The sequence below is a fragment of the Melanerpes formicivorus genome, unplaced genomic scaffold, assembly GCF_026170545.1.
Source record: "Melanerpes formicivorus ecotype bairdi unplaced genomic scaffold, bMelFor1.0.p_v2 SCAF_14, whole genome shotgun sequence".
Classification (NCBI taxonomy): Eukaryota; Metazoa; Chordata; class Aves; order Piciformes; family Picidae; genus Melanerpes; species Melanerpes formicivorus.
Window position 1 is genome coordinate 4307937 of NW_027142366.1, and position 26508 is coordinate 4334444.

The 26508-nt window shown below is 43.7% G+C and overlaps 2 protein-coding genes across 5 annotated transcripts in view; one reads left to right on the plus strand and one right to left on the minus strand.

The window, feature by feature from the left end:
- Nucleotides 1–724: 724 nt before the first annotated feature.
- Nucleotides 725–9931, minus strand: BRAT1 (BRCA1 associated ATM activator 1). 2 transcript variants are annotated; one of them, XM_068146652.1, is made up of 13 exons: nucleotides 9685–9931; nucleotides 8664–8818; nucleotides 7752–7899; nucleotides 6960–7329; nucleotides 6747–6866; nucleotides 6043–6134; nucleotides 5673–5791; nucleotides 4433–4619; nucleotides 3974–4047; nucleotides 3449–3551; nucleotides 3070–3168; nucleotides 1916–2094; nucleotides 725–1696 (listed from the first exon to the last, which is right to left on the minus strand). In XM_068146652.1, exons 1-13 carry the CDS (start codon nucleotides 9887–9889, stop codon nucleotides 971–973), a joined length of 2577 nt encoding a protein of 858 aa, XP_068002753.1. In that variant the 5' UTR covers nucleotides 9890–9931; the 3' UTR covers nucleotides 725–970. The 2 variants fall into 2 exon arrangements, with proteins under 2 accessions (XP_068002753.1, XP_068002752.1); XM_068146651.1 differs by having other exon boundaries at nucleotides 6960–7332.
- Nucleotides 9932–10322: 391 nt separating this feature from the next.
- The window catches only part of IQCE (IQ motif containing E), a 32445-nt gene continuing 16259 nt past the window's right edge, over nucleotides 10323–26508 (plus strand). For all 3 annotated transcript variants that reach the window (XM_068146655.1, XM_068146654.1, XM_068146653.1), the window contains exons 1-16: nucleotides 10323–10504; nucleotides 12185–12232; nucleotides 12856–12898; nucleotides 14085–14225; nucleotides 14510–14641; nucleotides 15626–15696; nucleotides 16351–16464; nucleotides 16897–16947; nucleotides 17457–17527; nucleotides 17758–17830; nucleotides 18240–18289; nucleotides 20933–21090; nucleotides 21558–21613; nucleotides 21913–22121; nucleotides 22904–23008; nucleotides 23733–23835. In XM_068146655.1, coding sequence (XP_068002756.1) covers nucleotides 10463–10504; nucleotides 12185–12232; nucleotides 12856–12898; nucleotides 14085–14225; nucleotides 14510–14641; nucleotides 15626–15696; nucleotides 16351–16464; nucleotides 16897–16947; nucleotides 17457–17527; nucleotides 17758–17830; nucleotides 18240–18289; nucleotides 20933–21090; nucleotides 21558–21613; nucleotides 21913–22121; nucleotides 22904–23008; nucleotides 23733–23835 — 1467 coding nt within the window. In that variant the 5' untranslated portion in view covers nucleotides 10323–10462. The remainder of the gene's footprint in view (nucleotides 10505–12184; nucleotides 12233–12855; nucleotides 12899–14084; nucleotides 14226–14509; nucleotides 14642–15625; nucleotides 15697–16350; nucleotides 16465–16896; nucleotides 16948–17456; nucleotides 17528–17757; nucleotides 17831–18239; nucleotides 18290–20932; nucleotides 21091–21557; nucleotides 21614–21912; nucleotides 22122–22903; nucleotides 23009–23732; nucleotides 23836–26508) is intronic.

Below are 26508 nucleotides of genomic sequence, written 5' to 3' on the forward strand. Positions count from 1 at the left end.
AGGATCCTAAGTAACAACTCAGGATTACAGCCTGGTTTGGCCTACTGGTTAAGGCATTCATTTATTTATTCCCTTCCTGAGGATTCAGAAAGCTTCTTAGCCCATGGCAAGACCTTGGAGCAGGTTGCAAAGTAGAGTCTTCCCTGAGTTGTTAAAAAATGGGCAATTTTCTTCCTCAGAAAACAATGATGCCCTTCACATTGTAGCTGCTGTTTTCTGATTACCAAAGCTATGCACAGAGGTATTTTATCATGAGGCAGCTGCAGCTATGAGTTTCTTGCACTACTTAGAAGCTATCCTAGCTCTCTAAGAATGGAGGAGAGCAGCACTTGAAAAATTCAGCAAAATGGCCTTGCTTCTGGTTTCAATTAAAACCAAAGTCAGCTTTTCAGTGCCACTGCAGAGCTCACACAAGCATGCTATCTGCAGAAGAAAGTTTGTAATGTTAAGTATGATCAGGTTTGGACTTCTCAAATGCCTCTTTTTGCTCTAGACCTCAAAATGCAACAGATGAACCTGACAACTCTCTTTTCAGAGTGGGGATACAGACAAGGTCAAAAGGAGCATCCTTTAAACAGTCTTCATCAGCTTTAACTACTCTGGCTCTAGAGGGAGCACACAACAACTTCTTTTCAGTCACTGCTTTGGTTTTTCCTCACTTAGGTCTGGTGCTTCCTTAAAAGACACAGGACTTTGAAAAAGAACAAATGTGCTTCTGAATGTGTTCACTTTGAAAAACAAGCCAGAGTTTATTGGAGCCCAGACTTGTGAATGAAAAACTTCATCAGTACAAAAGCAAAGATTCTGTAACTCATTGAACAGCAAACAAAACCTGCTTTTTTTTTCTTCCCTTCAGCACAGGACTCTTCTTTTTGTCCTCTCTGAAGAAAGGCTTCACAACTGGTAGCAAAACAATTCTCTTCCAGAAGAAAACTGCTTAAGAACTGCTCCCTCTAAACAAAAGATGTCTTCAGTAACAGTCAGCTTCATTCTCCTCTATGGTCCCCACAGTAGCAAGGATGTCCTGTAAGAGGGACTGAGGGCTTTTCTCCACATGATCACTACTTTTATTTAGCTCATCATGTAGCTCTATTAAGTCTACTGTAACCAAAGCCAGCATCATGCTCTCTGGGTCTTCAAAATCTACCCCATTAACACCATCTGTGGGGAAGTTCTGGGCCAGAGAACCCTGCCTTAGTGTTCTTTGTAACCAGGCAATGCTGTGTTCTGCAGGTAAGTCTACAGGCTTGTCTAAATTTCTCTGGGTTCCAAGTGGATAGAGACAATTACTTAAGCCCAGCAGTGTATCACAGGCTCTCTGACCTAAGATTTTGTCACAGTCACACAGAGACCGAAACAAAAAGCTGAACAGTTTTGCTCGGCAAAGTATCTGCAGCACCTCATCCTTAGGAATGGACCTAGTGACTGCAGATGAGACAGGTGGGCATCCAGGAGGGACGAGGGGGTGAAATATCCGATTACAGAAGGCATCAATCAGTTCCAAACAACCAAACCTGACTTCCCAGTCTAAGTCGTGCTGCGCGGTTTGGATCACTCTAGAGACAAACTGCCCTGTCTCTTCCACCTGACCTGTGCAGCCTTGTCTCAACCACTCGGTGAAGATGCTAATCACAGCCCTCCTAGGAAAGCCCTCTGGGTCTGTTGACAGGATCTCTTGAAGATTTGCTACAATGTCCTAAATGTAAAAACACAAAAAGAAAACACAGTGAGAAGAGAAAGGTGGAAAGAGAGGAGAACAGTGGAAGTGGAAAAAATACACACTCTGTGTCACTGGTTGTGAAATCTGCCAGCGTGAGACCACAGGCAACCTGTGAAAAACATTCTAAGTGCTACAGCAATAACTAGATGTGTAGTCCTGCTTGATTCTGCAGTGGGCTACACAAGGGCATCATACCTCTTTATTATACTGATCTCCTATGACAGGTGACTCTGGAGCAAAGTAAGTCATGAAGGCCAAGTGTCCCACGGCGGTCACAGCGCTTGCTCGCACGTAGCTTTCTGGATCCTCAAGAAGATTTTCTGTAAGCTTCGGCACCTCTGAAGACAGGAGAGACTGCTTGAACTCATCCTGGTCTGTAAACAAGACAGCAACCCAAAGAAGTGAAGCTTTATTCTCTCAGAGCATGAAGCTGTTTCCAATGCAAACAGTTCTTTGCGTCATACAAGGATGCCCACTGACTGCAGGGACAGCTGCCAGTGAGCTGAGCCACTGCAGACACCAGGCAGCTGCTCACAAGAGCACAGACACTCTTGTGTCAGGCTCTCCATTTTCCAACAGCTTGGTGACTTTCTGTAAAGTCAGCTAGACACAGGAACTTGGAAAAATCCATTTACAGTTGTTCCAGCAGTAAGAAAAACTTTCTCTGGGCAAGTGGGGACATGGTTTCAGCCTCAAACTAATGCCTTTGCTTAAAGAAGGGAAAAAACAGTCTTCTTTTCTTGTTGTCAAGACATATGGCAGAAAAAGAATGCAGTGGCAGCACTGAGAGGAGCTACAGGGTAAACTGCTAATGCAGCTGAATGTGCTGGGTGTAGCTGACAACATCTCCTTCTCTTCCAACATCACAGAGTTACTCTAGGAGAATTGTCATCGCCTTAGTGCAACCTGCTGCAGTGCCCAAGTATCAGTGAAGTGGAAAGTCAGTAATTAATCCAAAGCATGCCAAGCAGATCTAGGCTTTCAGCCTCCTAAATCCCAGCCCCCAGCCTGCTGAGTGAAACCAAAGAGACTCCACTGCAAAGCAAGCTGAATAAAGGGGAAGTATTATCTGCCACTAAGCATGGTCACCTGCCTTGCCATCCATGCCTCACCACCCCTCAGTTTCACACACAAAAACAGCTATTAAGGAGGGCACAACAATTGAAGTTCAGCAAAATGTAGGCTAAGTTTGTTAATCTTTTTGTCAGATTTTGAGTACAAATCTTGAGGTTTCTTTCTTCTCTCACCCCTCCAGTTACAGGTCAGAGGATGCTTCACAAGCCTGACTGACTTTCATAACATTAAAAGAAATACTCCTCCAATCTGAACTGTTAAATCTCTGTACTTGCCTCTCAAGCATTTAATCAGGTCAGTGAGGAACTCCAAAGAAGAATCTCTTATTTCCCAGCAAGGACTGCACAAACGCTTCTGAAGTACCAGAAAGACATCTGTAAAAGAAAACCAAGGAGTGACAAGCTTGAATGAACATGAAAGGCAATGACTTCCTGAAGCAATCAATGTACAACCTCTGCATCATTTTAACTGAGGTAATTCCTTTTGCTGCTGCTGCTAGGTGCTTCAACCACAGCGCTTCAAAGCGGTGTCTGGCCAGCTAAAGCTAAATTCAACATAACTGCAAACAAATGCTTTGAGCAGGAAAGGTAGGCAAGAGCAGATTTCACATATGCCACCAGCTGCTGTTTATCCCAACTTGAATAGCTTCATTACCTTCCAAAATCTTCTCAGTTTTTTGCCACTGATTGCTGGAGCAGGAGAGCTCCTGCCTGCGTGCCAGCCACTTGGATGTAGCTTGAAATGTCTTCTTTAGAACCTGCAGCAACATAAAGCAGACTTCCTTTACTACAGGAGAAGGCACTGTTGCCTTTATGCTAGACAAAACCTGGTTTAGCCTCAAACCTGCAGAGAAATTCTAAAACAAGTACATGTGCTTCCTCACTAAGAAGTAGTAACAAAGAAGCAGCCAATAACCTGTGCTTGTATAATGTTTCTAACAAACATCTAGAAAATGTCTGCTCTCAGCTTAATGCTACACAGCTTTTAGTAGTTCCAGCTTTTGATCTGCAGGTATCATCAGAGCCCTTTGACAAAAATGTAGATGTTCCCTCCAAGCCATCCAGAACCAAAGCAAGCCTCCTGCATATTCTAATCCAAGCTGTGCTAAGAAAAAACTATAGTCAGGCAGCTTCTCAGAACTGTGAAGGCAAGCAAATAGACTTGGATCACTACACTCACAGTAGGGCTGGTGTTTGGACTCTCCAGGTATGCCAGAAGGACAGCAAACAGACTTTCCATGAGCGTGTCACAGACTGAAACACACAAAAGAAAAGACCACACTGAGAGAAGGAGAAGTTGAATGACAATTCAGCTGCTGAACTACTGAGAGACAGGACTGTGAGCTGCTTTGGGGAGACAAAAAAGAACAGTAAGTACAGTCCTCCCAGTAAAGGAGGAACACCCAGTTTCTTACAACCACTGAAACCTTTTTAATTACACTGTTACCTGCCCTGGCTCATCAACAGAAAGGTCAGCCAAGACAGTAGGAAGAATTGGAGAAATTTAAGATGTTTCAGAAATGGAAGTGGCACTCTTCCCTGAGAAAGATCAGCAAAGGGGAAGGAAAGGGTTTGCAACTACAGAATAGTCAAGTGCTCCACAGGTATTATAAAAATGACAGTGCGAAGCTGAAGTCACCTTTTCGGTTGGAGAGGGCTGCTAGGACAGCGAGGGCTGACCTCTGTACTCTGCAGCAATTGATCAAGATTCGGCTTATGGTGCTCCCCAGAGGAGAAGCTGGGCTCAGGAATCCATTACAGAACTGCAGGATCGTTATGAGAGAGCGCAGCAAAGGGGTATTGGGTAAATCCACTGGGAAACGACTCTAATGAGAGGGGAGAAAGAATCATAGAATCAATAAGGTTGGGAAAGACCTCAGAAATCATCAAGTCCCATCTAATACCTAACACCTCCTGACAGCTAAACCATGGCTTTGAGTGCCACATCCAATCCTTTCTGGAACACCTCCAGGGATGGTGACTCCACCACCTCCCCAGGCAGCACATTCCAATGGGCAATCACTCTCTCTATGAAGAATTTCTTCCTAACATCCAGCTTAATCCTCCCCTGGCACAGCTTGAGACTGTGTCCTCTTGTTCTGGTGCTGGTTGCCTGGGAGAAGAGACCAACCCCCACCTGGCTACAACCTCCCTTCAGGTAGTTGTAGACAGCAATAAGGTCTCCCCTGAGCCTCCTCTTCTCCAGGCTAAACAATCCCAGCTCCCTCAGCCTCTCCTCACAGGGCTGTGCTCGAGGCCTCTCCCCAGCCTCGTTACCCTTCTCTGGACACGTTCCAGCATCTCAATGTCCTTCTTAAATTGAGGGGGCCAGAACTGGACACAGTACTCAAGGTGTGGCCTAACCAGTGCTGAACAGGGGCAGTATGACTTCCCTGCTCCTGCTGGCCACACTATTTCCAGTGCAGGCCAGGATGCCAAAAAGTTTCCAGCAAAAGCCTCAAGCATGTGTACAGAGCAGGAGCTCTTGGTCAGAAGGCAATAAAACCTGCAATTTTTATGAACACAGTGCTCTCTCCCAAAAGCTACAGCACAGAACAATCTCTCATTGCTTGGGAAAGCAGTTCAATTGATGGTTTTGTCTTTTTCATTGGATCAATAATTGCAGAAGTAAGGCATGGTAACAGAGCTTGTGAAGATGAGTTTGAAACTGAGTGTGGTCTCTTTTTACAGGCCTCAGTATTCCTCTGTTTTCATATCTAGAATCTTCCATGCTAGATTCCTTTAACATTTGGAAACCCTCCCTGTCAACTCCTCCCCATGCTTTGTTATGCTCTCATGCAGAAGTCTGCAACCAATCTCAATGCTATCTTTCAAAGACCAACTTGATTCCCAGAGTTTTTTCCTCCTCTGAACATTACCCAAGACAGCAGCTCTTCCAGATGTGCAAGAGTCTGATTCAGCAGACTAACACAAGATGACTTGGAGGAGAGGAGTCCTTCAACAGTGATGGGATCACTAACAGACTCATCCAGCAAACCTAGAAGAGCAAAGGAGAGAAGAGCCTGGGATGTTAGTGAATACAAAGGACTGTGACTTTCAAAGTTAATCAAGATATTCAGGTGATGTAGTATGAATACTCCTTCAAATGCAACTGTGAGTAAGATGCTGCACTTTCTCACCAACACTGCTAATGTCCTTGACTTTCTACTCTTTTCCCTCCAGTTCTGTCTGCACCAGACACTTAAAACCCTGGCAAGCAGACTAGCTTCTAACTTAGCTTAACTATACCTGCGTATTCCAGAGGCTGGGAGGTTGCTCTCAAAATACAGTCCATTGGCTGAAGCAGAACAGTCAGTGCCTGAATCCTCACATCTTGTGGGCTTCAAAGAGGAAACAGCAGTTACCAAAACAAGAACACTTAAACTCTCAAGACATCTGCCCCCAAATGCTGAGCAGAATCATGTTTTTCATGAAGGTTTTTAAATGAGCCATCCATGACAGAGCAATGGAAGCATTCTCACAATCCAAGCCTTCTTCCAAGTTTCCCTGGCCAGCTGAAAGCAGAGGAGAACTGGCTTTGGAATGCAGTAGCAGCCTTATCAAGCTGTACAAATAAGAGTTGGATTCTGTGTAAGAGGGGATTCACCAGGTAGTAAAATTGTGCCCACTGTAGTCAAACTTAGTATTATGAAGCTAAAGGAGTTTGCTATTTCTTCCTGAAATTGGCTGGCTGTAGGCAAAATTCAAGTGTGTACACATAAATATGACATTGGCTCTTTTCATTTCTCTGTCTTTGAAACTGTACTATTCTTACTATCTGTCTCTGAAGTTTGTTAGCTACTGGGGCATGGTTCCTGCCAGACAGTCTTACATGCTAAGGAATGTAGTGGAAAATGAACTGAGAGGCAAAAAGCAGTTCTTGGAAAGACATCAGTGATGTTAGTAAAGAAACAGCTGCAGAGTACACAAATTTCATTACAGTTAAGTCCTACCATTTGCAGAGCTTTAGAAGTCCCACTGCCAAAGGACCTGCTTGTACTGGGGTTAAGTGTGCCAGAGCAGAAGTCACTAACATCCAAAAACTGCCTTCAGGATTAAAAAACACAGGGGACCTGAGAAGAAAGAAGTGTAAGTGATATGTCCTTTTTAGGCAGTGAAAACAGAAATACCTCACCACTGCACCCGAGCTCCCAGAAGTTCTTTACCATGCCATCTTCAGCAAAAGTTTTGCCAGCACGTGCTGGGCTTGAACAGCCTCTCCCGTCAGGAAGGATTCCACTTGCTTGGCAACTCCTAACCAAAGTGCTTCAGTCCATGTAGCATGACAACTGCTGAACAAAGTAGTTAACAGTTTTAATGACTGCTCAATCTGAGCAGCACAGCTGGACTGAAGGGAATCTTCTATATGGTTTATGATCATTTGGGCACATGCTGGCCAGTCACAGTCCTTTGTACCGAGAGGCTTGGTCGCTTCAGTCTCTACAGAGAGAATGAGCATGTCCACCAGAAGCTGATTGGCAGCTGAAGCCACAAACAGACTGGGATCTCCTTGCAGAGTGAAGATCACATCCATGCCTCCTGTGTGAAAACAGAACAAGTCACTGGAGGGAAAAACAAACAGTCTTCCTGTTGTGAGGTGGAGCACTGCAACCTGGTTAGTTTTTCTGCACTAAAACCATAATGAAATGTACCTTTCAGTTAGAGTTACAAATAAGAACACAGAAGGCTTTTAATAAGCCATTTTTATCATGTATTTAACAAGATGTGCCTCATTCCTGTCTCATATGGGCACTGTTTGGAGGAAAAAAAGACATTAAATGCATCACTAATTTAACAAACCCCCACCAGCTTTTAACGACTGCAGTGCTTTGGACAAATGGTTTATTTTTGTCTTAACTAAATGAAAACTTCTGTCTCTGTCACTTGTCATCTAAGCAACAGACTGGAATGGAAGAGACAGAGGATTTGGGAGTGTCACCAGGCCTACAAATACTCACCACCACTGCAGAGTAACTGGAGGGCAGCCTGGTGAAGCATCATGTTGTGCACACCGTTCACCCAGCCGCTTCGCACAGACGCGTCCCTCCACAACGCGCCGTTCAGAGGCCCATCCCTGCCAAAGAGCCTGACCAACAGCTGCCCCTGCTGAGACCAGAGCAGAACACAGAGTAAACAGTAAGCAAAAGGGCCCAAGGGGAGTGGAGAAGGCTGCTCTGTCACCCAAGTCAGGAGTATCAATACTGTAGTGAAAACTACTCTTTGCAGAAGCATCGCTAAAAGGAATCAGAATCTCGTGTTTAAACTCAACATGCATCTCCTTCATGGACTAAGCAAGAGAGGTGTTCAAAACCAAAACTGCTTGGTTTTAAGATGCTAGGGACAACTTATGTATATTTCAGTTCCATTAAGACTGCTTTATGCAGTTGTAGGCATCTCTTCCCTGAAGGAAGCCTTTTAGGGGCTGAGTTCTGTACTATAAAAAGTATTCTACTGTAGAGTGAAGGGCTTCACAAAAAGGCAGGAAGCAGGGATTTCCTGTCAAGCTACTGTGGAGTGAAAGCTACATCTCTTAGCAAAGTTTAAATCTACAGCATCTGTCCAGAGATATTTTGCAATGGCTACTGTGAGATAGTTTCATCCTGTATGCTGTTTTGAAGTGAAAACAAGAAGCACAACATTTTAACATCCATATTACTTCTGTGGCAGGGCAGAAGTAAGGAGACAGCATCTTCACATGAGAACTGAAAAGGAACTGCATGATTGTAGGTCTTCATTATCACATCACTGTGTGCTGAGTTGTACAAGGCAGGCCAGAAAGGTTGTAAGCAGAATGCACACATTTTCAGGTGTCCTCCATCTGGAAGGAGAAAATAAATACATGGCAGCAGGTAGCTGGAGAGCTGACTCACCTGCAAGTGTTGGAAGCGGCTTTCAGAAGAGGCAAGAATCCCAGCTAGCTGCAGAGTAAAGGAGAGGATGCTCGGGCTGGGCTCTGGCAGTGCCAGCACCGAGGTGATGAATTCTGTCAGGCAAGGGTTGTCTTGCAGCAGCTCCACACCAGGATCTAGCAAACAGAATTTGCCCAAGAGGAGGCCAGAAAACAGAGGATCACTGACAGGACTTCATAGAGTTATAAAATCACAGACTGGTTTGGGTTAGAAGGAAGCTCTGAAGCTCATCTACTCCAACCCGCTCCAGTCAGCAGGGACAATTTCAACTACAGCAGGTTGCACAGAGCCCCATTCAACCTGACCTGGAATGCTCCCAGGGATGGGGCATCTACCCTCCCTCTGGGCAACCTAAGGCAGTGTTTCACCACCCTGTGTAAAACGTTTCTTCCATAGATCTAGTCTGCATCTCCCCTGTTTTAAACAATCACCCCTTGTCGTACTGCACCAGACCTTGCTACACAGAACATCTTTCGTAGAGGCCCCTTCCTGCAGCCTTTTCTTTCTTCTCCAGGCTGAACAACCCCAGCTCTCTCAGCCTGTTCTCACAGCACAGGGGTGCCAGCCCTCAGATAATTTTTGTGGCCTCCTCTGGACCTGCTCTAACAGGTTTATGTCCTGTGCTGAGGTCTCGAGCTGGACCCAGCACTGCAGATGGATTCTCACTACAGAAGGGCAGCAGAATCATTTCCCTCGACCTGCTCGCCACTTCTGTCCTCTCTCCTAACTTCAAGCTCCTTGCTTGAGCTGAGTGTAACCCCTCACAACTATTCGGGACGCGTTTGGGTTCACCTGAAGCTGAAGCCCAGGCAGTGGCCTCAGGTACTGCCCAGCGTTTTGAGGTGCCACCGAGGAAGCAGTTCTGGGGAAGACATCCCCCCGGGTCCCGGCCTGCAGGCTTTCCACCTCCTGGGAGAAGCCTATGCTGGTCAGCATCGGCCAGGGCTGGCGGGCGAAGGCCATGCAAGCGATGAGCACTCACCAAACTTTGTCCAGAGGTGGAACCAGTCGAGTAGCTTCTCCAGGCAGGTGTCGTCGTAGCCGGACTGCCGCGGGTCGGCCAGAGCGGCGCAGACGCGCGGCAGCAGCAGGGAGCACTCGCGGGTCATGGCATCACGACGGCGGGACCGCTCCGTGAGGAACGGGGTCTGGGAATAGACAGCCGGGGGGCGCCGGCTGTGGGGCATCTCCGCGCCTGTCCCGGGACCGGCGAGTACCGGCGTAACCGGCCCCGGCCGTAAAGCGAGTGTCGCAAACGGGGAGGCGTGGCCGAGGGGGATGAGAGGTCAAGGGGCGTGACCCGGCGACGCTCAAAAGGCTGGCGGGCAGTGCAGCTCGGGGTACTGAGGGGACGCCCTCGGTATGAGCCGGGGTAGTGGGCCCCAAGGATGCTGCAGGGACAGCGCCTATGGGAGCGGCTGAGAGCGGCGCTCCTCTCAGAGCCGTGGTGCTCTTAGGATTGTCCCTGTGCTGCTGGTGGAGGCTGCTCTCCGCCGCCCGCCCGGGTTCCCTGCCTGTTGGGGCCGCTTGGTGGCACTCGTGCTGTGCGGCACGGCCCCGGCCCGCCCGGCTCTGCGCGGGCCCCGCCGCTGGCCCCACCCCGGCGCGCGGCCGGTTGCCATGGTTTCCACAACCCGGAAGTGCCGTGAGGGGGAGGCGGGCGCCCCCTGCCCCGTGGCCGCCACTACGGCCCCCACCATGGCCAGACTCGTCCCCGCCTGCCCTGCCACCCCCTAAGGCCTCCCCGCCACCCTCCCGCCATGGCCCGGGGGGCCTGCGAGGCGGCAGCGGATGGGGAACTGGTAAGGAGCGGGAGTGGGAGGGAAGAGGGTAAGGCCCCGGCCTGGGAAACACTCCCCATGCCCTTTGGGACCGGGGCAAAACATGGAGTCTCCTCAGTCTCCCCGAGGCAGCGGCTAAGAGATAGAAGGATGGCTACGTCCATTTCTAGCCCGCGGGGTTCTGAGTTCCGCCTGTGTCTCCTTGGCTGGCCAGTGGCAGTAGTGCAGCGAGGGAGCAGTGGGCGCTGGGGGTGGGCTGTGCCTGCTAGCGTTCTCTTTCCTCCTTCTCGGCAGGCCCTTCCTGGGGAGCCACTGTGCTCTCTTGTTGGGCCCGTTTTGCGAGAGCAAAGGGACTGTGAAGGTGACCAAGGACTGCGATGTTTTTGTTATTACACGTGTGTAGCCTGGTGAACATTTTGTTGTTTACCATCTATCAAGTCTGGGCACCTTCCACGTTCTCTGATTCCTAATTTGATAGCAGCAGTTACATAGATCTCCCAGAGCGATAGAAAGGCCTTAAAATAACAAAAATAATCAGTGTGCTGCAAGGAATATTGCCTCAGGAAATTAAAAACTCTTTGGCCTGGTGTGTGAGAGGCCTGCTTGCTCTCAGCCAGCACAAAGTGTTGTTTTACCTGCTCTGTTGTTCTCAATCCCAGCTCCTCTTCTGTCAGCCTGGATTGCCAAAAATACTTCACCCTGTGTCTTACAGACAGATATCAGTATCTGTCCAAAGAAGGTTGCTGCATCTGTAAGCACCCTGGAGCCAGTAGCAAGTGAAAATGCTCGCTCTGAGGGCAGCACACGTTCAGATAGTTTCAAAGCAAAGTGGGAGTTTTCCTTCTGCTGTGGATATGCTTACACCTGAGAAGCAGCGGAGGCAGTTGTCAGCTGAGTCTAAGGAAAAGTCAACCTTTCTGGTTTTTGGTTTGTGGTTGTTTTTTTTCTTCTCAGTCTAATCATTTCTGTCAAGTTTACTGAACATTCCTACAGCATAGCAAGGATAGAAACAAATGAGTGAGGAAGGGGACAGACAGCTGGATGAGTTGCTGCTTATATCTTACTGGTGGAGAAATTTAGCCTGGAGAAGAGGAGCATCGGGGAGACCTTACTGCTCTCTACAGCTTCCTGAAAGGAGGTTGTAGCCAGGTGGGGGTTGGCCTCTTCTTCCAGGCACCCAGCACCAGAACAAGAGGATGCAGTCTCAAGCTGTGCCAGGGGAAGTTTAGGCTCGAGGTGAGGAGAAAGTTGTGCACAGAAAGCGTAATTGGCCATTGGGATGTGCTGCCCAGGGAGGTGGAGTCACTGTCCCTGGAGGTGTTCAAAAAAGGATTGGATGTGGCACTTGAAGCCATGGTTTAGTTGTCAGGAGGTGTTAGGTATTAGGTAATAGGTTGGACTTGATGATCTCTGATGTCTTTTCCAACCTGGTTGATTCTATTATTCTATGAAATTCATGCAGAAAAGTGGAGCCCCTGAACATTGAGCATCAAGTGCATAAGTCTCTGTCTTGAGTCTGAAGTGACTTGTACTGAATGTGTTAGAGCCAATTCTGCTGGCTTTTGCAATAGTGGTGACAACATTTACTGCTTGAATGTATTGCAGTCAAACTTGTGATGCTGAAAGGGTGTAAGTTTTTCTGGATGTGCTTTATAGTGAATGATTTGATAGCAAATGTGACAGCTGGTGTCTCTTTCCCAGGGGGAGGACAGCCTGTCTGTGGTAACCTGTGAATCAGATAGAGAAATGGTGAGTTGTGGTGGTGGTGTGCTGTGAATGAATGCCCTCCGGGGCATCCCAGCGTGTTCTCACACACTGCATCCGTGCAATGCCTGCTGGTCGATACGACACTCTTCAAGAGAAGAGAACTAACAGTGTTCTTGCAGTGTAGTTTGATTCAAAAGCCTCCTCTAATTCCAGTTGTAATTCTGGCTTCTAAAGCCATCTGGAAATGATGTTTGCCTTAATTTTGCTGTTCTATCAAGTTACAGGCCTGAGTAATCCTTTTACAGAGATGTAATGGAATTGACTAAGTCTTTTGCTAAATGTTTCTGCAGATCACCCTCTACTCTGTGATCATCTTGAATTTGCTGCAACTTGTGTTTAATGCTACTGGGGAGGGTCTTAGTGTTCTGAGCATCAATAGACTACTTCTTATCTGTGGCATAAAACTTCAGACCATTGGTGTGGCCAGATCTGCACATACTTAATGCTGCTATTTATTTGGTTTTTTTCTAAGCAGAAGATTCTGTCTTAGAAAAAAAAAAAATCTTAATGCAAAGTGGAGATCAAAGTGAATTTTGAGATTCTATGATGAAATCTTTGAGGAGTGGAAGATTTTAAATGCATGAAAAATTCTTTTTCTCTTCCAGAAGTTAAAAAAGAAAATTTTTCACAAGCCTCCAAAGTCACCAAGTAAGTGTTCTGAAGTTGTGGGCTCTTCCTTCTGCTTCCCTTATTGCAGAGCAAGATAGGCTGGTTGGACACAGGAATTGGAATATTGACTTGAAATATCTTACTGTTCTCTTTAAAATTACCCACTGGTGCTTGTAGGCTCATAGAATCACTAAGGTTAGAAAAGACCTTTAAGCTTGAGTCCAACCATGACCACAAAACTATATCCTCAAGAGCCACATCTACATGCCTCTTGCACACCTCCAGGAATGGTGACTCCCCCTTCCCTGGGCAGCCTGTTCTGATACCTCGCCACTCTCTCAGTAAAGAAGTTTTTCCTAATGTCCAGTCTAAACCTCCCCTGCCACAATGTAAACCCATTTCCTCTCATCCTGTTGCTGGTTACCTGGGAGAAGGGACCAACACCAGCCTAACTACAGCTTCTTTTCAGGTAGTTTTAGAGAGCAGTGAGATCACCCCTTAGCCTTCTCCAGACTAAATAACCCCAGCTCCCTCAGTTGTTCCTCGTGTGATGCCCTTCAAACTCCTCACCAGCCTCATTGCTCTTTTCTGGACATGCTCCAGGACCTCAATGCAGTGCTCAGAACTGAACACAGTACTCAAGCTGTGGCCTCACCAGTGCCAAGTACAGGGGCACCATCACTTCCCTACTCCTGCTGGACTCACTGGTTTTATTACAGGCTGGGATGCTGTTGGCCTTCTTGGCCACCTGGGTATGCTACTGTCTCATGTTCAGATGGCTGTCCACCAGCACCTACCAGGCTGCTTTCCAGCCACTCTTCCCAAAGCCTGTAGTGTTGCTTGGGGTTGTTGTGACCAAAGTGCAGGACCTGGTACTTGGTCTTGTTAAACCGTATTCCGCTGACCTCAGCCTATTAATTTAACCTGTCCAGATCTCTGTAGTGCCTTCCTACCCTTGAGCAGATCAACACTCCTCAGTTTAGTGTCATCTGCAAACTTGCAGATGGTGCCCTTAACTTTTTTTGAAACTGGATTTTTTCCTTATCATGTTTTTTTTACTGTAGGTGAATGTCCCATTGCTCTGTATAAACCAATAAGTAGTTTGTTGTTAAATTCTGCTGATTGTTTTTTAAGTAAAAGGACTGTCTGGGAACCTTGAAGACAGAAAGAATTGTTGTGGCCTAAACTTTTTAAGGCAATGATGAGATAATTTCTTTTGTTTCAGAGTCTCCATACAGCTCTAGCACACAACTCCATCCTAAAAGAGCTGCAGCTTGGCAAACTCTGCAAGGAACAGGCAGTGCACGTCTCGAGACTGCAGCTGTAAAAAACCCCAGGCAGATGGGGCTGGGATCACTGAAACAAGGTATTGGTAGAGAAACTTCATCTGCTTATATGGATAAAATTCAAGTTGTGGACAGCTGAACATATAAACTCTTAAATGAATTTGTAGCTGGTTGTAGGCTACATAAGAAGCCATTTCACTGCTGTTTCTTTGGGTGGTTGGAATGATCTCGAGCATTGGAATTTACAGAGGGAGTAATTAACAGCATCTGGAACTCTGTGGGTTGCATTTACTCAGAATAAATCTATACATTTAATTCACAGTTATCCCTGATTTTTGCATTTTTGCTCCATTTTTGTTGGCAGGAGTGAGCCATCCTCTGAAATCAGATATTGATGTGGGGCCTATGCAAACTAACATTTTCAGTGGCACTCCAGAATATTTGAAGGAAGCTCTAGGAATGAAGAAGCCAAAACATTCCCGTTCTTCTAGCAGTGGTAAATGTTGCAATGGTGTGGTAGAGAGAAGCTAATGATCTTTTTTCCATGTGAAAACACACGTTGCTGAAGAGCTTGGCTTTAGTATAGTAAGAGCCATTTCAGCTTAGCCTGCGCTAAAATACATGTGTCAAAATGTGATCCCTATTGAGGTCTCTAAATTGAATAAGACAGAGGGTTCCACATTTTTGTGAGCAGTGAGTCACTATTAGCTTTCAGAACTTTTTGCAAATTGCCCTGCATTTGCAGCTGAAAACGTTGCAGATATAATATGGTTCAATGGGCCAGCTGTAGACAATTTATTGTGACTTTGCAAAAACACAGTTTAGGAACCATTGATAGAAACCATCTGCTTGCCTGAAATTCTGTGTAATTGACTCCTTTTACTTCTTCTCTAGAAAATGTTTTATCATGTGGTTGTGATACTGAAATCAATTGAGTTTTAGAAGAAGAGCACAATTTAAAACTTTTGTTATGCCTTTCTTTAAAGGAAAGCTGTAAACTTCAGAATCCCACTTCCATTTAAAATGACACCTATGCTGTTACTGGCAATACACAGCTTCCTGCAACTTTAAAAGAGGATAGACTTCTACACAGGGAGAAATAGAAGCATCTATTTTGGTTATCTTTTAGAAATCTTTGTGACTAATTGATTTGTTGGGATGAGATGGCTGCAGTCTTCTGTGAAGAGTGTATCTTTCTCGAGATGGATATTTTAATCTAGCACCAGGGAGAAGTAGTTAGGAGAAATTTGCTGTAAAATCTGGCAGGAGTTTCATACAGTAGCATTTCCATTTCACCTCCATTTCTAAAATTAATTCCCTTGCTGATTTTCCATCTAAAAGTCAAAAAAAGCCCACCCCAAAAGCCTAGTTTCCAGTTTGGTGCTGTTCTAGATATTTTTCCCTAAGTGTAAGATTTCTGGTTGGTCAGTTAAAAATACCTCTTTCAGATCTGCTGATTTTTACATACCTCTGTCTGCAGGCTATATTCCTGGAACTCCTGACTACAAAGAAAAGGAAGATATGTATGATGAAATTATAGAACTGAAAAAGGTACAGTGTCCAATTTTTGTGTAGGAGGCCATAGCATAGCTCCATCCTCCTGTAGATGTCTACACCTTGTGGGTTCAGAGTACTTTGGTTTCTACAACTGGGACATTTGTAATGTAAGGCTAAACTGTATTTGTCTATTTAAGGCAATTTCATTATTCTTATGGTGTGATAGATACTTCTGACTACTGGATGTGGAAGCTTTGAAGTATACCCAGTCCTGAACCCCAGCCATGGCCCTAGTTGGACACTGGGAAGGTTCTTTGCATTTGGGTTTTTTTGTCCCTTCACCTCCTTTAGTTTTTCTTCTCCTGGCTTTTACCCATCACATTTTAACAATTTGTCAGTTGAATTTAGTTCTTTTGTATGGAAGATGAGGACTCTACATGCTGAACACTAGGGGTACCTATAGACAGTTGTCTTGGCTGTTGTAGATCATTTGTGTAAGGTGGCTTTTCTGTTAAACATTACACTTTGCCCTGTCACCTACCTTATCTCTCAGCTCTTCTCCAGTGTGGTGGTATCTCTGGTTTCTTTCCTTTTGCTTCATCCTGACTATTGTATTTGGATTGTTGACAATCAAAGTGTGTTTTGATGTGAAAACTCAGTGTGTTTCTATTTCTGGAGTGTGCTTATGTTTTTTCTCCCCTCCTCTAGACAATACAAGCTCAGAAGAGTGAGGGAGATCGAATGAAAACCAAGCTGCGTCGCCTAGAAGAAGAAAACAGTAGGAAGGATAAACAGATTGAACAACTGTTGGATCCTTCCAGGGTGACTATTTCTTGGGGGAATAAAAGAGGAGCAAAAGAGTGCTGAGCAGTGTGGTCCTCTTTTTGTCTTTAGATATCAATTCTGTGTTGGCTCCTAGGAATGATGAGCTTGAATGTGAGTGGTGGTTTGTGTATCTCAGCTCCCCAGTCCAGCTCAGACCTGAACCAGAAAGCAAAAGATAAGCCTTATTGTCAAACCCATAAGACTGAGAAGCATTTAGTGTCATAGTTAGAAGACTTGATTTTTCAGTTAATTCCTTGTGGTTGTCACTTTTCCTTCTTGGTAAAAGTCTGCTGAGAGAAAACAATGGGCATAGGGACTTCAGAACTGAAGCTGTAGATGAGAATTAGAGGCGGTTTGAAAGTTGTGTAAAGAGCTGACAGCAGAATGAAGTAGGCAGGTTGGTCATTTGCTTTCTCTCTTATCTTGCAGGGCTCTGAGCTGGCACGAGCTTTGTTAGAAAAGAGGAGTGATAATGGATGGGTAACAGTTTCTTCATTACCTTTTGCTTTCATTTTTCCCTTTTTTTCCTCTTGCCAAGCTGAAACAACTAAATAATAAAATTAAGTGAAAAAGGCTGAGCAATTAAGGACTTATTTAACCATTACTTCTTTAGTCAGATAAGAAACCAGTAATAAAGATCCTGGGCTTTAGGGAGCCATCATTACCTTGCATCTGTTCAGGAAGCATTCTCCCTATTATCTGCTGCATTTAATTTAGCAGTGTAATGGGCAGAGTCGTTTTATTTAATGATGGAATATAAATATTAAGATGCTTATGTTACCACAGATACAAGTTAGGGATTTGATTTCATTAGTGCTCCCTTTGTCACAGGGTAGCAGACATGTATTGCTAACTACTGAAGTATGTAGCAAAAAAGTATGTCTGATTAGGTACAGTTTATAAAGACACAGGGCAAGATTTCAGAGAAATAAAACTTCTGGAAGAGATGGCTTATTCTAGGATTCATGAGCTCTTTGTTCTTTCTGTAGGTGGTTAGTGGATTAAAGCAGAAGATTCTCAAGCTAGAACAACAGTGCAAGGAGAAAGACAACACTATTAAGTATGACTTTGGGGGATATGGAGGCTTATATTGGATAAGATCATGAAGGGAATCTGAAATCTATGTTGGTTTTCATCTGTATTCTTCTGTTCCTTAAGAGGTTTCAGTGAACTGAGATCATATTAGCAACTATAAACCACCTACCCAGAAACTAAACCAACAGGTATTGCAATGTTTTTGCTGTCTGAAAGAATGAATTTTTTTTATAGATATATATTTTGTATTTTCAGCAAATTTCAGGCAGACATGAAGACCACTAATTTGGAAGAAATGAGGACAGCTATAGAAGCCTACTCTGAAGAGGTACATCTGACAGGTCCTGCAGTGTGCATACAGGAGAGGAAGTTGTTTAGCTGTTGAGTCAAAGTATAAATGGAATATTTTAGTTAGATTCCCCACAGCTTAGCAGTGCCTGTCATGGGAATCAGATGTTCATAGGTATTCTCATAACTCCAACTATATGTACTAGCAAACTTTTCCTCAGTGTGTTAACAAGAATGGGGAAATAAAGTGTACATGTCTGCGTAGTATCTGGATGAAAGCCAGTACGACAGTAGCCTGATTTTTTGGTGATGGCATCATTTCCTCTGCAGTAGTAACAAGACTACAAGGGTCTTGTTCTGATTTTCACTTAATTAACAACCATGTTGCATTAACAATGTCAGCTTCCACAGCTAGCTCCTTAATGGAGTCTGCGTTTTATATGTCACAGGTTCATCGTCTCCAACTCCTGCTGGCAAAATCCGAGACTGTAAGGAAAAAGTATGTTTCATTCTTTGGAGGCAAATGTTTGCATGTATGTCTCATATATATCACTCTTACACTGCTTTAACTGATGGAAAGCTACTTCATAGGAACAATTTTTGTCATTTAAACTGATGGATTTGCTTTTTGGTACTGCTCTTGTTGGTTTCACAGCTTTGGCATATGTCTTAGTCACGTTTTTGGTCTTTTTTCTCCTTGTAGATATTTTTGTGGATGTGGAAAAAACCCTAGATCTGTTTTCCAAATATGTGAGAGCTCTGAAATTTTATCTGTTAAATAAAATCCATCTTCCTCCACAGTCACACATTTTGACATCACTGGTGATAGAAACAAACTGACTAAAAGCTTGGCATTTTGCTCCTGAGTCAGTTCTGCATCTTGCCCTAGGGTATATGCTGCAAAGAAGGTATTTTGAAGTCAACATTTTCCTGTGTCACAGATCTGCAGGTCAGGGTAGATTTGGTGAGACACCAATGAGTGGCACTAGTGAGACACTGTCAGAGAAGCTTGTACTAGTGCTTGGCACTAGAGTGCAGGCACATACATGGTAGTGAGGGTGAATGGTCTACAGAGAAAATAAAAATCAAAGCAAAAGGGACAAAGCTCCAGTAAGAGGGCAAGTCAAAAGCATCTATGCAAGTAAGTGTTAATGTGAGCCAAGAGGGTAGTAGCCTTTTGGGATAGGAGAATTTGTAACCATGCCAGTTGAGAATATGCTTGCCTTCCTAGTGTTAAGTGCAGGCAACTCTTAATTTGGGGCATCATTATTTAGATGGATAGAAGCACATTAGACATCTGTATGGGTTGTTATGTATAGTAGTTGTGCTTCCCTAGTTCACTGTCTCTTATGTATTGAAAACTGCAATTTTTGCCAATGTTTGAAAAATCAAAAACCTAAAAGTCTCTCTCTTGGCTCAGGCAGGCAGTGTCCAGCCTCTCCAGGCTGTGAGCCATCACAACTCATTTATTCACAGGTGAAAATGAGTCATCAGGTCTCTTCCTTGTGCTGGTTTATTCATCGCTTCAAAAAGCAGTGGTCAGGGCAGTCTCTCTCTATTATGTGACTGTCAGTCTCTTCTGGAGAGGCTGAGCACTGAAATAATAAATGATGTTGAAGGTCAGGACGCTGGCACATAGAAAGCATTGTAGGAGAGTGTTTCTTTCACGATGCTTGTCTGCATTATTTCTGGCTGAAGTGAATGGCATTTAGCTCCTCTTTTTTCAGTGTTATTACTGAAACACGGTTATTTATATGTGAATCTGTAGTATCCAACAGTAGTGAGAAACTAGGCAACCTTTCAAGTCCTCAGAATGCTTTGTGCAGCTCTTTCATTCAGCTTTTGATGAACCTCAAATAATGGCCCTCAGTGATACGATTATGATTTCTATCACTTCTGTCACTTCCCATTTTTGTTGCTGTATCATAGTTTTGGTTGTGCTTTTTTTTCCCTCCTGCCTGGGACAGCTATATGGATGACATCTGGGCAGCCTTATTTGTTTGGTTTTATGGCTTCATTTCGTGTTAGTTTCCAAAAGGTAGATTAGATTTGGCTTTTCACACTCATATGTTAATTGTAGACTGTCTCCCCCTTTATCTTGTAATTATTCCAGTAGATGGGACGCAAGATTCCTTCACAAACTGTGCTGTGATTGTCACTAGCAGTGGCTTTTGTCCAAAAGTAGGTCTGTCAGTTACTTCAGACCTTTGTTTCCAAAAGCAAGTTCCTAAGAATTTTCCCATAGGGCTAAAGAACAAGTATTTCATCTCACTAGAGCTCTGTTTTGTGAACAAACTCTGCAACCTTGTGCATCTAGAAGCTGAGATTTCTTCCCCCTTCATTAGCCAATTTAACAAGGCAAAATCTCTGTAATAAATTTAAACAGTCTTAAGGCATAGCAGGCTTTCCTTTTCTGACAGCTTTTATTCCCATCACACCAATGTTAGCTGTACTCTTCAAATCTGTTTCAAGTCTCTCATTGATTGAAATGTACCTTAAATGAAGAAACACATTTCTCTGGGGTTTACTTTCACAGGAATAGTTTCTTCTACACTGAAGCAGCATTCACAGCTATCTGAAAATACACTTGTGTACTGGATTTGTTGGAGAATTACTCCATCTATGTATAGCAGCCTTCTCTCTTCCAATTTCAATCTGTTTCTTAAGTGAAAGAACTAAATTCAGAGCATGCAGCATAGCTTTGCTTGATGAACAGTTTTTGGAGGAGTCTTTTAATTGGCTGAAGATGAGTGTTTGTAAAGCAGTGGTCTGAAGACTGCTGCTAAATCATTATAAGATTGGTTAACAACACAAATAGACAACTAAGTGAGTAAACCTTGTACCAGCACCCTTGTTTGTGCCTTAGTGAAACAGGGAGGAAGTAAAAGTTTCAGAGTGTCTTCTTCATTGCCACAAATTAGGGCAGTGACAGTGTTGGTCAAGATGGCCTTTGCATGTTTTTGTTCCCCAAAAGACTAGGGAACTCTTCAAGTTGAAAATGGTCAGAAATCCTATTGAGAGGGAGCTGACACAGTTAACATAGGCAGCTGGTTTAATGAGTGAAGCTGTTCTGCTCTTTTTAATGCTGCTACTTTATTCTGTGCTTTTAAATTCACTTTCTGGTTTTGACCCTTTTCCCAAGCACAGAGGGCAGAGACACCCAAAAACGACTGAAGGCACTGAATGCTTCTGTCCTGAGATTGTCCAGGAGCATCAAGGAACTGCAGACTGAGAATCGGAGACTGAAAGAAGACCTAGATCATGTACTGAGCAATTCTCCTCCTTCCAGTAAAACAAAAAGTATGTGCTGAGAGGCTGGTGAACATGGGGCAAGGGATTTAGGTGCATTTGAAAGATGTGTTTGAGAGCAGGGCCTTACAATGGTGGAAATAAGGGAGTTCTTACAAAAGTGAAGATTCATTAAGGGCAAATGTTGGAATGAGAAGTTTCTTACAGGAGTCTTGCTCTGGCTCCTGGATGTGCTGTATCTTTTACTATTATCCCTGAGAGTTTTGGACCTGAATCACTTGAAGGGTTAACATTCTGCTGGAAACCTGCTTTTCAGTTGTTGAAAACTGGTGAATGTGGTTTGTATTGACTTCTGAGCGTATGTTAAGACATTGTTGATTTTTCATTGCTACATATTTAAAGTTGGCCTTCAGAGGTCTTCAGGTGGTCTTTTTATATAGACAGGTTTCAAAAACCAAGAAGAGTGTTGACTCACTGATAGTTTCCCATTTTAAGCACTTTTTTGTTGTTGATTTTAGATTACAGTGAGTGGAGCAGACAGAGGCTGGTGAGGCGGATTTCAGAGCTAGAAAAAGTAAGTGATCATAATCATGTGGCCTGTCTTTGAGAGGGAAATGCAGAACCACTGGCTTGTGCTCATGGCTTGTAGTCCTTCAGGGATCAGCCATGTGTATTCTGGCTCATACAAGTAGACTTATGTCTGTACCATGTGCTCTTCATCCCTTCTGTTCTTCTCTCATTGCATATAGAAGCACATTCTCGAGTTAAATCCCTCTTGATCTTTTCTCATGGCCTGAATAAAATCTTTCTATGCTAACTTTAGTTTTCTTTTTTCTTTTGTATTTTTTTTTTCTGTAAATTTATCCTCTTCAGAAAGTAAGTGCCATGGAGAGCACCATGGTGTCATCAGCAGATAGTGAGTCATCACAGTTACTTGCTGTGTCATCTTCACCTTCTGTAGACCAGGAGCATTCAGCTTCTCCACAGCTAGACCACGCTGAGGAATGCTGTCGCCTCCGAGGCCTAGTGAAGAAACTGAAGAGTGATAAGAAGGCACTTCAAAATCTCCTTCTCAATAAAGAGTAAGTGCAACTCTTGTCTGAGATGTTGTTCTTTTGGAAGTGTGATTTATGTCCTGTCACACTATGAAATGATGTCATCATTCGTGCACATGTTCAGCAATAAAATTTTGAGGGTCCCTTCAGCTTTTATTTCAAAAGCTTCTTCTAGTCTTACTAGCCTGGTAAAATTACACACCAGAAAATAGCAAGAGGATGGAAAATGAGGATTTCTGCTGGTTCCTAACACATTTTCCAAGACTCTTTTTTTCATATTGTAGCTTTTAAAGGGTTATATGTCACTTGATGCAATGCTTCTTGCTTACATGTATTTTATTGTTAAAAATATGCCCTGGTTTGCAACAGGTTTCTGCCCTGCTCTGCCACTTTCCCCATTCCAGCCTGCCTTCTGCTATGTGGTGCATTGTGTCTTCTTTTCTCCTCGTTAAGCAATTGCTTTGCCATTATGGCTTGGGCTCGTTTGGTGTGTCAGTGCACAAGGGCAGGCAGGTTAATCCTGTCACCAGCAGAGCTGTGCACACAGCGACAAATTGTTGATAAGACACTCTGCCTCCTGGGTCAGCTTGACTCTGAACAAGAATACATAGTGAGAGCATGCAGAGAGGCTTTTTGCTTTTGAACAATGTGTGCTTGCGTTTTGTGCTTTATGAAAGGAAGAAATCAAACAGCTAGGCAGTTTAGGAATATGAGAATCTGTTTTGTTTTGGAAGTTTAAACAACAAAAATCCTACCTTGTTGAAATAGGAATGTTGAAGTATGGCACAAATTTCCTTCTACCTTTGTAGGTTAAATATCAAGCAGTTACTGCAGGCTAAGGCAGAAGTGGAGCTGGAGCTGCAGAAGTGGCAGAATAAAATGAGAGAAGAGACTACAGAACAGCAGACTTCAAGGTACTGCATTTTGTATTACTAGACCCTTTCAGAGCCAAAAGGTACCGTTTAAAGTGTAATTCTCTACTGAAATGGCTCAAAATCCTTGCAGGAAGTTGGGAATTAGTTTAAGCAGAACTGTTTTGGAGGAAATTGAGTAAGTTGTTAGAGGAAGAATTCTGTAGGGTGGTAGAGGAGGCAGAAGACTAATGTAGTAAAAATAAGAATTGTAATCAAGAATAAGAAGATAAGTGGGAAAAGAAAGCTGCCATGTTGGGCTGGGAGATGTATTTTCTCTAGTCTCTTTATCTTGGCCTATGCTTCTAGACCATTGCCAATGTCATTCCACTTCATGTGTTCTGTGTAACTGTGGGTAATCATCCTGTGCAAGGGTGGCAAAGAAAAGAAAGATGTATCATTATTGATTTGTAAGAAAAAACTTCAACAAATGTGAAACTGTAGCAGCTCTAGATGGAATATTAATAGTGTCAAGAATAGTATTGTAACCTTGGGACTTTTTAATTTTCATGTAGGGCTGTCGTGTCTGAACTTAAGAGTTGGTGTTACATGTCTGTTACTGTGAGAATATGGATCAGATTGTCCTGAGCAGTATCCCACATTGGCCTCAAAAAACCCCCAACCAACCCAAAGCAACCAAATTGTATGAAAGAGGCTCAGCATTTTCAAAGCAGGGGCAACAGACAATTTCTAGTTAGAAATACCTTCTCTTTTCCTCCAACTACAGTGAGGAAATTCAGAACATGACACAGGAAGTGGGGAAATTGGAGTCAGAATTGGAGGAAGAGAAGAGACAAATGGCAGAAGATACAATAGAAGAGATTACTAAGGTACAAACACATGGGTGTTTTGTGAGGGTTTTTTTATTGCTGTTGCTTTTGGGTTTCTTTTATTACTACTGTTGGTTGGGTTGGGTGTTTGTCTCTCGCATCTAACTAATATATAGCTAATTGAGCTGATAGTCTAAATAGCTGCTAGTTGTCTCTTTTCAGAGATGCTGAATGATGGTTAATTCCCAGCATTTGTTGATAAGCTGCTTCAGTAATTACCACTGCAACTTGGGGTGGGTTTTTTTTAGCTTTTCTTAGTGATGATGTGCCTCACCAGTGTGTTTTTCTTAATCAGTGGAATGTTGCAAGAAGCCTGCACTAAGTGTTTGGGTTTTTTGCTTTACCTAAACAAACAAACAACGCCCAAACACACAAACATTTGTGCCTCTCTTTGAACCTTAACTCTAACATTAGTTAATTTCAGTCCAGGTTTGTAGAGGGAGGGGGAGGCTTGTAGGAGTGGAGAGTTAGAGACACAGTTGCTCACTGCCAGACTGGCAAAAGTCAAAAAAAAAAACCTTTTCAATTGTTTGGGGGTTTTTTATGCTGGACAAATTATCAATAGGGGCACAGTTAGTTAGAAACTATTCATATTTTATGTTTGGATGAAAAATAGGGTACTCTTTCATGGGCTGGTTTACAGGATGCAAAGCACTAATCATCAGGAAAAGTTAGGTTGTCTTTAATTCCATTGCTGATGGGGCACAATACTTGAGTAAAGACCTAGGTAAGATGCCAGTGCAATAGAATAAACTCTTATCCCCTCTTTTTCTAGAGTTGAGACATCCTTAGAGTTGAGACATCCTCCCAGGCAGCCAGTACCAGAACAAGAGGAGACAGTCTCAGGCTGTGCCAGGGGAGATTTAGGCTGGAGGTTAGGAGGAAGTTTTACACAGAGAGAGTGATTGCCCATTGGAATGGGCTGCCCAGGGAGGTGGTGGAGTCACCCTCATTGGAGGTGTTCAGGAGGAGACTTGATGGGGTTCTTGGTGCCATGGTTTAGTTGTTTAGGTGGGTTGGATTGGTTGATGGGTTGGATGTGATGATCTTGAAGGTCTCTTCCAACCTGGTCTATTCTATTTAACCTCTTTTTTTCTGGATTTTCCAGGATCTAATAACTATTTATGCATCTGTTAATACTGGAGAGTCTTAAATGGGTTCTGTAATCAGTTTGGGGTGGTTTTTTTGTGTGAAATATGAGTGAACTTTAACTTGGCCATCTTACATCCCACTGCCAAATGTTCTAACTGGCCAGTAGAGACGAATGGGCACTGACAGCTGTTCTTTTAGAGTCTGTGTGATCATAGTATCAGTCAGGGTTGGAAGGGACCACAAGGATCATCTATTTCCAGCCCCCCTGCCATGGACAGGGACACCCCACACTAGATCAGGCTGGCCAGAGCCTCATCCAGCCTGGTCTTAAACACCTCCGGGGACGGCACCCCAACCACCTTCCTGGACAACCCATTCCCAGGGCTTCACCATTCTCATGGGGAAGAACTTCCTCCTCACATCCAGCCTGAATCTCCCCACCTCCAACTTCATTCTATTCATGTTAGTGTCATTTAACTGAAAACCAGTTGAAAACTTTTACTGGGGGTTTTGGTCATTTGTACTTAAATAGACCTTGAAATACAGGTAACTAAAAAAATGAATTAAAATATCCCCTGGCTCAAGAGGGTGCTGGGGGTTTTCTATATACTGTGAAATTCTTTGGGTTCTTTTTCATGTTTTATAAACTGATGGATGCTGGATGGTATTTTGAATACCAAATAACTTGAGTCTTTAAAACCAGCCAACAAACAGCTCCTTTTTCCCCTCTGCAGACTATATATATTCTTGGCAAGTCACCATCCATTTATTGAAATGTTCCCATTGTTTGTAATTATCACTAAGTTCCTACCAATTTTTCATTTTAATAGTAGGTTGTCATTTTTAATCTAACATGATCCACTTGCTAAACTTAAGCCTGTAACTCAATGTTTTTAGGTTATAAATAAACCCTTTTCATAACATCAAGAGGGTTATTTTCAGAGTCTGTGAAATTTCTTGTTCCTTTCCTTGGAATTTTACACCAACAAATGAAAATTTGTCTTATTGAAACTGCAGTGAACTTTTGCTTGGCAGGTGGGGTATGACAATTAATAGGGGCTAATTAGGGATTGAAAGGATCATGTGGTGAGAGGTGGAATATACAACCACACCTCAGGAGAAATAACTGGAGCAAAATCTTGCTTTATTCTTGGTTTCTTTCTTTTGCCTCTAATGGATTTCTTGAAGTTGGTGTAACTCCCCTCTTCAATCTTACACAAGCTCTCCCTCTTGCCAGCATCATAGGATGGCCAACTCATGAGTAAGCTTAAACAAGATGGTTATGGGGCCACAGTTGTCAGGATGAGACGTGAGAGAGCTCCCCACTTAATTAATACAAGTCTTTCCTGGAAAGGAATTGCAAAATCAGGGATCCTGAGATTTGTCCTCTGTCTGTTGATGACATTCAGACCCCTTCTGATAACAAAGCAGTGGGTTCTACTGTTGGAGCCCTTGTTGCTGTAGCAATGCATAGAAAAACAGAAGTATGTGTAAATGAAAACCTTTCTAAAGTGGACACAGGAATGGGTTTTACTGTAACAGTCATCTAGATGGTGAGTTTGAACATGAGCAGTATTCAGA

Coding starts and splice junctions, on each gene's coding strand:
- BRAT1 (XM_068146651.1), bottom strand. CDS start 9,889: ATGCCCCACAGCCGGCGCCCCCCGGCTGTCTATTCCCAGACCCCGTTC. Junction 8,819..9,684: donor CCACCTCTGGACAAAGTTTG/GTGAGTGCTCAT, acceptor TCTGTTTGCTAG/ATCCTGGTGTGGAGCTGCTG. Junction 6,867..6,959: donor CTTTTGCTGAAGATGGCATG/GTAAAGAACTTC, acceptor CTTTCTTCTCAG/GTCCCCTGTGTTTTTTAATC.